The sequence below is a fragment of the Crocodylus porosus genome, unplaced genomic scaffold, assembly GCF_001723895.1.
Source record: "Crocodylus porosus isolate Cpor-Errol unplaced genomic scaffold, CroPor_comp1, whole genome shotgun sequence".
NCBI lineage: Eukaryota > Metazoa > Chordata > Crocodylia > Crocodylidae > Crocodylus > Crocodylus porosus.
The window spans coordinates 127424028-127439356 of NW_017728886.1; the positions used below are offsets into that span (position 1 = coordinate 127424028).

The window sequence follows — 15329 nt, forward strand, 5'->3', positions numbered from 1 at the left end:
ACTCTAAACCTTGAACATTGTTGTCATACCAGTTATAGTAAGTAAGAGAAAAAAAACATATATTTGTAACATGGTGGGATGGGAAGGGAAAGGAACAGAGGGGAGGATTCATGGGGCTTGTCTTTGGGATCACGTACTGATGGAGAGAGACTAGACTGACCAAGCATAGGCAGGTGCAAGTGACAAGGATTTGGGAGTGAACCTGCCCAGGGGAGACTCCCAGTGAGAGTCTGAACTGTCCAGTAAGAGTCCAGGGGTGGGGACTGGAGAAACTGGTTGATTTACATGCATATCCTGCTGCAATACATTAGGAAAGACATTACAGTGGTTAAATTGGTATTTAAATCCCCCTACTGAAGTCTGTGGGGAATGACACACAAGGCTTAACTCAACTGAAAGCACTGTTTCTACAACATGAACATCATGTTGTGCAAATACAAATGCACCACACCAAAAAAAAAAAAAGCCGTGTTAAAATTTTCAGGCGCTCTACATTCATGCCCATGTCATCTACAGACACCCTAAGAAACTAAAACTGAATATGTATGTTCATTTCTACTGGAAGAAAATGTCTTCTGGAAGAAAAATTTCACAGGAACTGGATTATGCGCTCATTCCTTCAACCCCATATTTCGAAAACTTCATACGTAAGCTTTCCAGCCAGAGGCCACTAGAGGGCTGCTCCCTGGGTCATCCCTGCCTTTAAGGGAGCCAATTAATTTATTAAGGGAGCCTGCCCTTTCTCCTGTCTGGGAATGGAGCAAGCTCTCAGATGGCAGTTGCTGAAAAGCAGCAGCTGCCAGACAGCCAGGCAGGGTCCCTGCCCTGGAACAATGCTCTCTTATCCTGCCAACGAGCTGACTGGCAGGAGGTAGGCATTTTCTCATGGTAGGAACGCTCCCAGTTCTCCCCCACAGGAAAAGGGCTGAGAACTCAACATGCAAAGGCTTTCCCCAACCTGGATCCAGGATTCCTCTTGCTGCCCATCACCCTGCTGAGTCGAGGGGAGGCAATTTCAAAGCTGGCACCTGGAAGCAGCCCTGCTCCCAGCCACTAGCTTTTAAAAATCACTGTCCCATCATTCAGATAGGGCAGCAAAAGAAAGCTGATGGGAACTAACAAAGCCCCCTGACTCTTCCTGAAACCAGGTTTTGAGAAAGTCAGGAAACACTGGCTTCTGCTCCCTTCACCTCCAAGTCTATGGAAGGGGACAAGCAGCTCCCCCGACACCTTCTCAAGATTGAGGTGACCCTTGTCTCAGGAAAGCAGGAAACCTTTCCCTGGCTTCACTCCTCCTTGTCCCCTGGAGGAGTCAAGCCAGGAGAAACTGTATAGAATCATAGAAAGTTAGGGGTTGGAAGGGATCTCACACGATCAGGTAGCCCAACCCCCTGCTCATAGCAGAACCAGCCCCAACTAGATCATCCCAGTCAAAGCTTTGTCTAGCCAGGTTTTGAAAACCTCCACGGATGGAGCTTCCACCACCTCTTGGGTAACCTGTCCCAGTGTTTTACTACCTTCCTAGTGAGAAAATTCTTCCTAATATCTAACCTAAACTTCCCTTGCTGGAACTCAAGACCATTGCTCCTTGTTTTGTCACCTGCCACCACTGAGAACAGTCTAGCTCCATCCTCTTTTGAACCCCCCTTCAGGTAGTTGAAGGCTGCAATTACATCTTCCCTCAGTCTCCTCTTCTCTAGACTAAATCAGCCCAGTTCCCTCAGAAGTCACGTCCCACAACCCCTCACCATTTTTGTTTACCTCTGCTGGACTCTCTCCACATTCTTTCTGAAGTGGGAGGGCCCAAAACTGAACACAGTACTCCAGATGTAGCCTCATCAATGCAGAATAGAGTGGAATAATCGTTTCCCTTGACCTACTGGCAACACACCTACCAATGCAGCCCAGTATGCCATTAGCCTTCTTGGCAACAAGGGCACACTGCTGGCTCACATTCAGCTTATTGTCCACTGTAACCCCCAGGTCCTTTTCTGCAGAGCTCCTGGGACAGTCAGCCCCCAGCCTGCACTGGTGCATGGGATTGTTCTGCCTTAAGTGGAAGACTTTGTCTTTGTTGAACCTAATGAGATTCCCATTGGTCCAATTCTCCAATTTGTCTAGGTCATTCTGAATCCTAGCCCTACCTTCCTGTATACCTACTATACACACCAGCTTGGCATCACCTGCAAACTTGCTAATGGTGCACTCTATGCCATCTTTCAAGTCATTGATGAAGACGTTGAACAAAACCGGCCCCAGAACCAAGACGTGGGGCACTCCACTTGATATTGGCTGCCAACTAGATATTGAGCCATTGATTACTACCCTTTGAACCTGATGCTTCAACCAGTTTTCTATCCACCTTACAGTCCATTTATCCAGCCCATACTTCCTTAGTTTGCCTGTGAGAATGTTGTGGGAGACCATATCAAAAGCCTTGCTAAAATCAAGGTACTTCATATCCACTGGTCTCACTGCATCCACAGAGCCAGTCATCTCATCATAGAAAACAATCAGGTTGGTCAAGCATGACTTTCCCCTGGTAAATTCATGCTGACTGTTCTTAATCACCTTTTTTTCCTCCAAGTGCTTAGAAGTGGATTTCCTAAGAATCTATTCCATGATTTTTCAAGGGACTGAGGTGAGGCTGATTGGTCTGTAGTTCCCTGGATTCTCCTTCTTCCCTTTCTTAAAGATGGGCATTATGTTTGCTCTTTTCCAGTCAACCAGAACCTCTCTTGATCACCATGAGTTTTCAAAGATGATGGCCAATAGCTCTGCAGTCACATCAGCCAACTCCCTCAGCACCCTTGGGTTCATCCCATTTGGCCCCATCCAGATTTGTAAGTAGCCCCTAACCTGTTCTTTCACCACTGATGTTCAGATATATAGATGTTCAGTCTTCTGGGAGAAACTGCCAGGAGCCATTTAACCCTAGCTGTTGCTGGATTATATTCTCCTGGAGAAGCCATTTTTGCACTGGGAAAATAAACCTTAAATGTCCATATGCTTGTGGTTTCTACTGATAAAACAGTGATTCTCCTAATAGAAACTGAATGCCTGCATCTGGCATAAGATATAGATGAGGTAAAGTTCTTACCCAAGGAACACAGGTGCAAGGCAGGAATGTGCTCAGCATCAATCCAACATACTCTCTTAATGCTACATTGTTTAAGTAATTTAACACAGTTTGCTGTAAAATAAAATATACATACCCACAAGCCTTTTGGTTTCTGCAGCAAATTCTTTACTCTGTTCAGTCCATCTCTCTTTTTCACCTGCTAGACCACTTATAAGACTGGAGGCTGTTTGCATCTTATGTCTGCAATGTTCTGCATCTTCAATCAAAGTCTACAGGAAACCAAATGCAGAAATATTTGTTTACAAGTGAACACATAAATCTAAACCAATGAGGGAAGACTGTTCACAAATGCCACAGTTAACACATACTGCATCCATTGAGAAGGACAAAACACTCAATATAAAATGTTCAAATGAAATACTCTGTCACTATGTCCTAAGAATGTCCTGGATTTTGTCCTTCATCTATTAAAAGTTGGATGCACATTTTTATTTTTGTTTTCAATTTCCATTCTGGTCTTGTAGGTTAAAAATGTGGTAAAAGATGACTGATGCCTGACACCTGGCACTAGAGCCTAAGGCCTAATGTGTCAAGTAGGACTTCCTTGAAACTGTTTTTATTTCAGATACAAAGAAAATACAGGTTTCTGACCAAAGCATTGTGCTACATACATCATGTATTTCAGTGGAGTTTAATATGCATGGTGTCTTGTGCAAACAATATCAAAGGCAGTAAAGCAATCATATATTCTTTCTGTAACAAATACTCAGCCTGTTTTTCCCTCATGGCTTTTTCATACTCTGCCTGCACAATATCTAGTTCAGCTTGTTTGGCATCCAACTCTGCTTGGGCTTTCTGCAGATCCACCATGGCAGTAGCAAGGCGATTCTCCTGAACTGCCAAATTAGCCTACAAAGTACACAAATACAAAACAAACACTTTCACTGAGCCTTTTAAAGCATTTTGTGCAAGGCATCTCAGTTGTAGCTTCCACCCAATGAATTTAGATATGAATAAATGTTCCATGTAATTGGATCCATCGTGCCTATTCATTCAATTTTATGACAGACTAAATTCTGCTACAATTCTCAATAATTATACGGTAAATTCACAAGCCAGGGTAAAGAATTAAATTCATATCCCTCAATATTACCTCAAATAAAACTCAGTGGGAAAACATTTCTGAATTCAAACACATTAAAATTAGGCATATTTCACAATAAGTTAATATGAAAAATAACTGTCGGGCAACTGCAGGGGTATAGGGTGTAGCCATGTTGGTCTAAGGACAAAGGCAAACAAGGTTCAGACAGATTCACCATGGTCTTAAGCTACAAGTTAACTCTACTCCACTTGTTCCTAGCTTTTCTTGGCATAGTGATTTTAGACTACATGGATGATGGAGTATAAAACACTGTTGCCAACAGGTAGTAAAACTCTTTCTGAGGTGTCACTCCAGCTTGTGTTAGAGAAAGTTACTCTCAAGTTGCATTTACACTGGTGGTTTAATGAGCCCTAAACAAGGATCCTCCCCCAAAAAATGTTGTACATTTCCAGATTTCTCCATTTTTCAAAATCTGTTTTATAAATTCTTGAAACATCTGCCAAGCCATTCAAAAAAGGATTAAATTTACTCTTGCACCAAAAAAAAATCTGTCTGCAACTACAAGACTCACTGATAAGCAACTAATGTTACTTTTGAAAGTTTAGACTTCAGTTCTTTCAGAGTAGTAAAAAAAATGGCACAGGTAAATGGCAAATAAATGCTCTGACTATGTAGAAATGGCTGTTAACATTTCAAATTTAAGTCAATAGTTTCAGACCAAATAGGATCTGGTTTATATATTTTAAAATTTCTAGCCTGGAAAATTAAACCACGCATCAATAAATTTCACTGTATTCTTTCATACTTGGGAGGATAAATGAATCTGTACCAAATGCTAAGCTACCATGACTTAACTGCTTAGTTCCCAATCTAAGTCTTCCAGATAGTTCAGGTATCTTCCCATTTCACTACAGGGTACGCTTCCCCAAGGTTAATTCCATCTCTACCCTCCCAACAGATGCACAAGGGTTCAGTTCTCTAGACAAGGGGTGGCCAAGTTGTGGCATGCATGCCACAAGTGGCACCAGGAAACTTCTGTGTGGGGCAGACAAATCTCCATTCCAATGCCCCAGATGCTCCTTTTGAGAGGCATGAATCAGAATGGCACTCAGGGAAGGTCAGGGCTTAATCTGTGGCACTCCAGCCTAGAAGGCTGGCTAGCACTTCTGTAGAGCATGACAGTTTCAGAGACTAAAATATTGTTTAACAGGTTTTTTATTTCATACTGAAAAAACATGACAAAACAGACAAAGAGACCAGGTAGCTTGAACAAGACTCTTCCCTTCTTTAGACAATAAATTCTTAATGAAAAAGATCTCAAACTTCATTTCAGCTACACATTTTAAAGCAGTAATTAAAAGCTCTACTACTTAAGAATTGACTTACACATATGCCACCTGTTTAAAAATCCACACTTCAATTGGTAAGCCTGCTTATGGATTTCTTGTTTTTGTAATAAGCAAATCTAGGGAGCATGCTACAATGTTTGTCTTTCCCCGTCAAGCTCCCACTAGCCAAAACTACAGAGACTTACTTTTAAGGGCAATACTTCCTTGTTGATAGCAAAAAAAGCTGCCATAGCTTTGGTCCATGAGCAGAGGCCAGCCACATTCCCACACACTCGTTTTGCAGTTTCAATGTTGTAGTCTGTCATTTCAAAGTAGGGGTTTAAAAACTCTACTACCTCTTCATTGATTGTATCTTTTGGAAATTGCTAGAAAAATCAGGCAGGTAATACTTTAGTCACACTGTATCACCACACATGCACCAGATTCTTAGGAATAAACTTTAAAGACATTCATACAGAGGTCCTTTGTTGTACATATTGTTGAGGCATCAATCAGTAACAGTTATCAACAACATGCTTATCTTAAATTGACTCAATATTTCTTAACTAGTGACCTTTACTATTGCAAATTAGTAATTAATGCTCAGAGGCTGGAATTCTGCTCACAGTTTATGTAAGTTTTGTACCATCTTTAAAAACTTTCCAGTAATGAATAATCCATTGTACATGGGTTCATGAGAGAAAGGGCAAAAAGAAACCCTTCTAGATCTAGACAAATGACAATCTTTTGTACATGTCAGAACAGGGAATCTTAGAAAAATCAACTCTTAAATCAGACTATTTTTGCCCATACACTGACTGGGCAATTGCAATTGGAACTTGCTCTCATAACTTTTGTTGCATTTCATTTCTCTCCTGTAAAGAAAGTTCCCTCCCCATTAACACCTACCTCCCATTACACTCCTATGATACCTTTTTCATCCTCATCTTTTTGTTCTACATCTAAAGGATTTTGAATTTTATTCTTCATCTGTTGATAGCAGTACTAAGAACATTTCCCCATGAAGTATGGCAGATATAATCTGTTCACGTAATAGCTTACTACGTTCTCATTCCTTCAAGTGCTATAATAAACACTAGGTCAAAAAACCCTCATCACTAATACATGGTGGTTGTAATATCATGAACTCTAAGAACTAACCAAGTCTGCCACAAATAAGCCTGCTTGTCAAGTAAAATACAGCTCAGCTTCACTAAGGGTTACAAATAGGCTTCAAGAAAAAGGAAAATTTTAAGTTATACAAAAAGATTTGCAACTTAGGTTAAAAGTGGCATTCCAGTCACGGACACTCAAATATTCATAAATAAATACAATTAATAAATACTAATAAATATATCTCTCAAATAAATCAAAGAAAAATATATCAAATCATTTAGAAGTCAGCAGCAGAACTAGCAATAGCAAAAATACAAAAGAAGTTAATCCAACTTCTTATAAAATCCTGTCATACAAACTCGCCATAAGGCAGATTTAATGTTTTCTGATGTACACCCACACTCACAAGTAAAGAAAATTCCATACAGAAGTTAACTGATATAATATGCTCCAGGTAATAGCCATTACATAGCTATCTTAAAAAGGAAGATAGCTATGTTACAGTACAAAGGGCTTCTAAATGGCAAATGTGACAAAGCAGCTATCCAGTTTTTAAACTATGAATCTCATCTTGCAATTGTGGCCTTAGAGGAAACCACTTTTGATTTACTGTCAGGGTTCTTACCTGAGTAACAACTGTGGGACTATGCCCATGTTTCTTAGTGGTAAGCTTGTAATTAAGATCAAATCCATGACCTGCTTTCTCTAATACAATTTTTGTGGTGTGTTTACTAAATAAAGTACTTCTCTACCTGCAGATTCTGTAAGAAGTTTCCTGCTGTCATAAGTTTCAGGGATTCCTGCCAAGATGGGATAGTACAGTTTTTCTCTTGGTCCACTTTCACACTGTTCACTTTCCTGTGGAACAGCAGTAGCACGCAGTCCATGATACGCATGATGAGGTGTGGAGGTCGACCCAGCGTACGGACAGTGGCTATGTCTGCAGGCTTTATTGTCTGTTAAATTGAGAGGAAGGAACAGAGTTATACCCCTTGCCATGTTAGTAAGTCAATTCATAGATAATACTGTTATAAGATGGCAGACGGACAATTGTATTAGTCCATTCTACAAGCATAGGATTGTTGTCTGTAAGATTTTTAACTGTACAGTCATCTTCAAGCCAACCACACACAAGGAACACATCCCGATAGGTTTGGTACTGTTGCCTCTTGCAAGCTGGTAAGCAACTTCTGCCCAGTAGCTCCCACAAGCTATTTATATGAATATGCCCAGTTCTGAGAAAAAATGCTCTTAGAAAAAAATAGTTTATATAAAAAATAGCTCCTGTTTGTCCTTATTACAAGCTGTTATCAATGGAACACAAAAGGCCTATCATGTGCTTTGAAAATTTTTACTCTATTTAATATTATTACTTTTAAAAATATAATTTATGATCACAGTACATCTTCACTTGACATAATAGTGCTGTCAAATAACAACAGCAGCCCTGGAGAATTTAAGAATGAATCGACTAACCAATACAGGTTTTTTAGCTGTGAAGTGTCCTTTAAATGTTGAAAGTATTAAAATATATGCATTTCTGCACTGCTAACTAAGGTAGACAGTTTGTAATTCTCATCTAATTGCATACTATTATCGATTAAATTTACTACTGTATAAAACTATGCAAAATCTCAACCAAACCAAACATATTTTCTTATTGGAAAAAAGTTGACTGAGAAACATTTTGTATGTTTTTGGCAGATTCTTTTTTTAAGTCTTTTTTTCTACTAAGGAATCATCACTGAGCTTTTTTTGTGACTTGAAGAATTCAAGATGAAAATAGTTGATGGCCCACATTAAGCAAACAAATCTGTAATAAGAATTTGTCATCTGTACCTTACATTCATTTGCTACCTTTTTGTATAGTATAGTTTTAATTTACATGTTAAAATGTGCCAACTAAGCACAAAAATATTAATAGTCAGCTGACAATGTGAGTTGTCATTCATATGTTATACAATCAGAAGGAATGTTTTCATTCTTAAAAAATTGTTTCAGATTATTTGATTTTAAAATGTATTAAAACAGAATAAAACAAGGGACAAAATACAGGTAAAGCCACAGTAATAATAACTGTTTATTTATTCCTTTAAGACATTAATGCAATACCCTAAATATTGATGATAGTTTAAATGATTATACAGCCCACAAATGTTTTTCACATATCATCCGATTCCCTGTTTTGTTTTGCATTCTGCTGTACTTTGTATCTGGATCTTAGTACAGGTTCATGACTTGTACTTTTTGTCTGTGCATCCTTACCATTTCACTCACTCCCTATATTGCTGCTCATCTCCACAAATCGAAATCATTACAACAAAAGGAAGTACATGTCCCAGGGAAACAAAAATGGAGGCACCAGAACAGCCTCCTACAGCAGGACCCAAAGCGGGGTGATTCATCCAGGAAAAGAAGAAGAGAGCCCTGAAAAGAGGGCATACTTACCACCCACAGGGGAAAGACAGCCACGCTGAGAAGGACCACCAGCGTGGTTCGTCAACCACTTTTATTGCTGGCTTGGGGCAGAACCAGCAGATGACATCAAGGAAAACCACCACCCGGCAGATTCAAAAGCCAGCAGCGGAGAAATGGCAGAGAGAGGCAGTAGAGATACCCAAGGGTTGAGTTGCTCCCTGGGCGGCATCTCAGAAAGAGCAGCAGCCCTGAGAGGGGCAGGATAGAGATACTCTGGAGGGGTCTCAGCTGCATTAGGAGTACCCAACACCCTGCTTGGTGGAACAGCTGAGGGAAAAAGGGACAACGTCAAGGGATTGGAAGGACCACAGACGTCAGACCCGTGAGTGGGGCCAAGCAGAGACCTGCACCCCAATCCTTTCGTTATTTCTTTTCTTTGTTCACTTTATTTTGAAAGGCACTCAGAGTTGTGACCAAGGAAAGATCCTTCATGGGTTCAGGGACACAAAAACAGACTGAGGTGGGATTTGCAGGAGCCTCAGAGGAAGTTCGGGCCCACAGGTGGAGACGATCGCAAGCCCCACAGTCACCCAGGACAGGCAAACCATCCAGGGATGGACAAGGCGGTAAAAAAAATGCAGATGAGGACATCACAGGGGACAGGCAACAGTCCACCATCCAGCAGTCTTGAGGGCTGGTGCATGGCTGGGGTGTAGGGGAGGTGGAGCCCCAAGAACAACTTCGGCAGGTAGTACCCAGCCTGCGAGAATCACCACTGAAGAAGCGAAGACCAAAGTCATGGCAGGAGTGTGTCAGGGTTTCCCTCGGGGTGGAACACAACCTAACACCTAGGTCCTGGGGACATACCTCTTGGCAGGAGCCGAGTGAACACTCGAAGGCCGCCCGAGAGTGCCTATACGAGGTCAGGCAGAGTCAGTACATAAACATTTAAGACTCTTTAGAACTGAAAGAAAATACCTGACCCCCTTCAAGGTTGGTATTTAGCTCGACTGTTATTTGAAGCACCAGACACCTTGCCACCAACTGTAGGTTTTCCTACAGAAGTATCAGACTTATTCTCATCTTCAAGAGCTACAAGCAGACTATTGTTTAACTTGGGTTCATGCCTGCCCTAAGTCTTATCTGGTCAGTTTTTAAAAGGAACTCTGGACTGAAAAAGAATAACAGATCTCTTCCCTTCAACAGAAAAGTTGAAGCAGGGGTATATTGAGAGAAGGAACTCATAAAAGGTATTTGATGGAGGATTTCTCAAGAATTTAAGACCATTTGAAATTACAAATTTTTTTGATGAGTCAAACTTTTAAATTTTTCTGATATCACTATATCCTCAACCACGCAATTCTTGACATTTCATATGTTTAAATGGTATAAATGGGAAATGTAATTCATTTCAGTGCCCACTGCTGATAGCTTCTGATTCTTCCTCCTCCCCCCAGAATGCTCTATGTACTTCACATTTATCAGATTTGATAAAAGTGGAAATACACATCAAACAATATAGTGAAATATCAGGAAAAGTAAAATGAGTACTTAACTCTTTACATACTGTAATGTAAGGTTGTGTGCAGAATACAGAAATGAGCTCATTATCAATCTAAAAATTTCACAGCAAAAAGGTGCCACCTTGCCCTGACAACAAAAAAGTCAGGTTCAATAGCATTTGAATATGGAGACAGATAACCTAATGCTCTGGTGGTTCTGTGCACTGGAAATGAGAGAAAACCACCAGAAGTAAGAAGAATTATCAGGAGATTCAAGTGCAGTACCAGTAACAGGAAAAAATTAGGACAAATGGAAAAAAAAAAAAAAAAGATAGCTTTGGACAGCCCAATGGATGTTCTCATTTTGGTGAGCATAATGTTTAATTAGTAGCATAATGGTTAATGATCAACAGTTAATCTGCACTCCTTGCTTGGTAGTAACTCAGCATGTGTTTCACATACAGTGCAGTAGTGTTTGAAGCCTTTCTTCTCTGGTGGGCTTTACCATGAGCCTATTTAGTTTGATGTTCATGAAAAAAGATTTTTTTTTGCCAGTTGTTATCTGGCCCACGCACCACCTTACTAGAAAACTGAAGGTAAACCCATCTTCTGAAAGCTATTATCCTGCGTAGTGTAGGCTTTTTAATACAGACCTGTAAAGCTGCCTCTGCCTCTTCTAAGGCAGGTTTTGCAGCCTCTAGTTTTTCTTCAGCAATGGCTTTATCTGCAGAGATGCTGTCAACAATAGTCTGGGCTTTATCTTTCACTTTCTGTACTTCTGCTTTCACCTTTTCAGCAGCTTGTGCTTTCACAGTGACTTCTTTCAAAACCTAAGAAAGAAAATAAATTCAAACTTAAAGACAATATATTGCTGGGAAAAAAAACTGCTGTTGTATATTCATTTCTAAAAGGTAAAAGTCATGGTCTTATTTCATGTCCATGGTCTATCAGGATATTCAAATGAGATTGCCTTCATTTTCATTATCATTATTATGCAATTACAAATACTTCTTTCAGACCTCCTTTTTCCTTGATTATTCCGTCAACAAGAAAAGCAAAAAGATGAAAGAGCATAGCAACTATACAAGTCTGTACTTACCATGTCAGCTTTTTCGTTAGCAACCTGAAGCTCCTTTTCTTTAATCTCCAGTTCTTGGCTTAATGCAGCCACAGATTCAGATGCCTCCTTCAATTTCTCCAGGCCTATATTCATTCTATATTTTAAAAATAAAAAAAAACAAGAGCATACAGTTCTTTCCCTTATGTGTATTTCTATTTTTTTTTTATTTAATTCTAGTTACAGGATGAATAAACTAGTTCAAAAGATTGTGTCAGAAATAAAGCTGGTATAAAATATGTCATCCAAACGATCAAGTTACATGCCTTTCCATTGTTTTCAGAAGCCTCCATGGAAAAGCCAACTTACCATGGTGGGGGGGAAGGAAACAGCTGGCCTAGCCAGACAGAGACATGGCAGGGGCTGGTGGAGGGAAGGAGTGGGTCTCCTCCCCCCACTCCTCCTTTGTCTCACCCCCACCCCACTCCTCTATCCCCAAGTGGGCTCAATGTGGAAGGGGAGGAGCAGGCATGCTGTGGCAGTGATGGTGGGGCCAGGGAAGGACTGGGCCCAGGCCCGATATAGGGGGTGGGGGGGAGCAAGCCTGAGCTGAAGGGAAAGCCAGCCTGCCATGGCAGGGGGTAGGGGAGGGGGACAGCAGGCCTGGCCCGGCCCAGCCCAGCCCAACACAGCAGCTGGAGGGGGAGGGGAGGAGCAAGACTCCTCCCCCACCCCTGCTCTCCCGCATCAGCCCCAAGCCAGCTCTTCCTGTCCCCCTGCCACCACCAGGTTGGCCCAGGCCCACTGCTCCCCCCCGCAGCAGCTTGGCTTCTTGCCACTCTGAGCCCCAGTCCTCTCCCACATCAGGCCCAGGCCCACACCTCCCTTCCCCCTGCCACTGCGTTGGGGAAGGGGGGAGCAGACCCAGACCTCAAGCAGCAGGGGGAAAGGAGGAGTGGGCCCAGACAGGGGAAGCCTGGGGCTCCATCCTACCCACTCCCTACCCCTCCCCCCCATCATTTTGACAGGCAATTTGCTACTGACTTAATATATGCCTAACATTTGGGAGAACACAGGGGACTATCATTGGCTGAAACCGCTTTAGGTGTTCAGTGCAAATTTCAAGACCAGGAGCTTTGTCTTCCCTAAGGGAGCTGATTCTTCCACCTAGTTTAGGTATTGTGTATTGTGCCCCAGAATTATTAACTTTCCCATCTTGTCATTCCTGAATTGGTAGCTTGGGTTAATGCTCCATCATATTCTAGGCGTTGATAGACAACCAGGTTGTATTGTACTGGCAATCTGTCTTTCTTGTATGACTGACAAAAAACCTTTTGTATAGTTGTCCCTATTTTCTTACTGTTGCAGAAAATATTTATGCTCCACTTCAGCTTCTAGAATGACTTCTGCCTTTCCTTCCTCAGTACAGAACTCAGATCTTTGCCAGTTACAGTGCTTTCTTTACAAAATGGATCTGCTTCATACATCATTTTGTATTTCATGCATCAGCTACTGTGTGCATCAATCCTGGCACTGTTCATTCTGCAGCATCTGCTGGAGCTGCAACATCATTTCTATCAGTTACTATTGGAAGTCAGCAAACTGTGGGATGTAGATTAGGCTCATGTTGTACACATTTGCCTACACACGGACTACTTAACCATCTTTCTTATTTGTGTTGATATTTCTGATTTGTTAGGATGGTTTGGCTACAGATGATCCTGCCTCAGGAAGGGGGTTTAACTAGATTACCTCTGGAGGTACCTTCCAAATCTACTTCTCTATGATTCTATGACAGTCACCCCTGTTTTATCAAGATAGAGATTAGATAATCTTGTAAAATCAAACCTTTCATGTGATGTTTCTTGCACACCAATGTGATAGAAATGCTGCTGATACCTATTGTCAAGACTTCAATATTTCTCTTATTGGTTGCATTGACCATGAGGTCAGGGATTAACAGAGATTGCAATCCTGTATCACTCAGGCAGAACTGAACTGCCAGCCAGACAAAAGATTATGAGTCTAGGTGGTGACAGCCACCAAAGTAATACCTAGAAAGCTATGAACTGACCAGAAACTTCAGGCAAACAGGAAGACAAGAATGTATAAATAGGTTCCTTCTGCTGTTACAAAGCCTTGAATTTTAACAGAATGGCAAGGCAATAAATTTTGCCTATACATATATCTATATATATATTTATATATCTATATATATTTACATATATCTATATATAGCTATGCATCTCTATAGATCAACGTATTTAAAAATACATTGCTTAAAGCAAGCATATCTATGTATCTGCCACCCAAATAAAACCAGCTCTTTGGTTCCTCCTGAGTAAAAGCTTCATCAAGTTGAACATTCTGGATTTAAAAACTAAGAGTCTGCCATACAAATAGAATTCATATAATCACAGGAAAATGAGTTCTTTTTGGTATTCAGAAAGTTAGCACCCACCTGTTTCACATCACAAAGCTATAAATGGTACACCAAACAAAGAGAAAACCCCTCGTTGATAAAATAAAAAAGGTCTTCTGAGTATATAATGATAATACACATGCATGTGTCCTTCTGCTCATGTGAAATGAACAGAAAAGAGTATATCAGTTTGCATGCAAGTCTCACAGAATGTGTTATGAACATGACCTACGATTCACAAACTTATTTTCTTGTTCAATGCTAATTATATATAAAAGTTTAAGTGATTTAGATCATAAGCAATTGGAGGTTAAAAGTGACCTTAATGTTAAAAATTACCTTAATATTGGATCATATAATATTAATATCCACAGATTCTAAGTCCCATGAGAATGTAAACTTATTTTGTTCTACACTGTTTTATTTAAACAGACTAGGTTTTTTCTGAAATGAAGCTAGTTTTATAATGAACTAGGAATGAAGGAGGAGAGGGGGAGAGCAAATTAACTAGACGTTTTACCTGTTAGCCAATGTCTGCACCTCAGAGTGTTTTTCTTTGTATACAGCTTTATATCCCTGAATAAAAGATAGATAGGATTTTGGAGTCACATGGGTAGAACGCCTGTATCTTTGGAAGTAGTCCACGCACTTCTCTGCCACCCCATCCTGGAACGAGCCCATACACTGCACCACCTCCATCTTGGTTTCAACAGAGCAGTCAACTTCATAAGCAGACAGGAAGTGTTCGGATACTAATTTAAAAAAAGGAATTCTGTTAATTAACCTCTTTAACCTTCATTCCTTCCATGAAAAATGGAGGAAAAAAACTTCAAACACAGCATAGTCTGCAATTAATATCATGAAGAATTATGGTCTCCTAAATTGCTTGTCAGGTTCCTAAATGCTATTGAACTCAACATTTGTGCATCTACAGGATGAACATGTGGCATAATCATAAACAACTTTCAATTTTTAAGGGTCTATATTCAAAAAAATTAAATCACACTATCATACTTGAGCACAATGCTGAGGAAGCAAGACAACATGTGCAGGATAAGGAAAACATCTGGAACTAAATACTCTATAAAGGCCATCTGAGATGCAGCTCATCCTTATCTTCTACATGCATGCCTAGAACTAGAAAGCATGAGTTACACTGTAGTCTTGGAACTTGCCCAGAACCCCATTTTCTGTGTGAAACTAATATGCATATTAAGGCTGACAAGCCTCCCATTCTTGGGCTAAATGTTGGACAATTGCAATTTAAACATCAGGTATTTAATACTATCTCATAGCATG

General features: G+C 40.5%; 1 protein-coding gene across 5 annotated transcripts in view; it reads right to left on the minus strand.

Annotated features, from left to right (window-relative positions):
- Window positions 1-15329, minus strand: part of DNAH5 (dynein axonemal heavy chain 5) — a 294998-nt gene that overhangs the window by 66090 nt on the left and 213579 nt on the right. For all 5 annotated transcript variants that reach the window (XM_019541679.1, XM_019541689.1, XM_019541661.1 and 2 more), the window contains 7 exons: window positions 14551-14782; window positions 11651-11765; window positions 11205-11381; window positions 7384-7587; window positions 5722-5901; window positions 3854-3991; window positions 3216-3351 (listed from right to left, as the gene is read on the minus strand). In XM_019541679.1, the coding sequence (XP_019397224.1) occupies window positions 3216-3351; window positions 3854-3991; window positions 5722-5901; window positions 7384-7587; window positions 11205-11381; window positions 11651-11765; window positions 14551-14782 (1182 nt within the window). The remainder of the gene's footprint in view (window positions 1-3215; window positions 3352-3853; window positions 3992-5721; window positions 5902-7383; window positions 7588-11204; window positions 11382-11650; window positions 11766-14550; window positions 14783-15329) is intronic.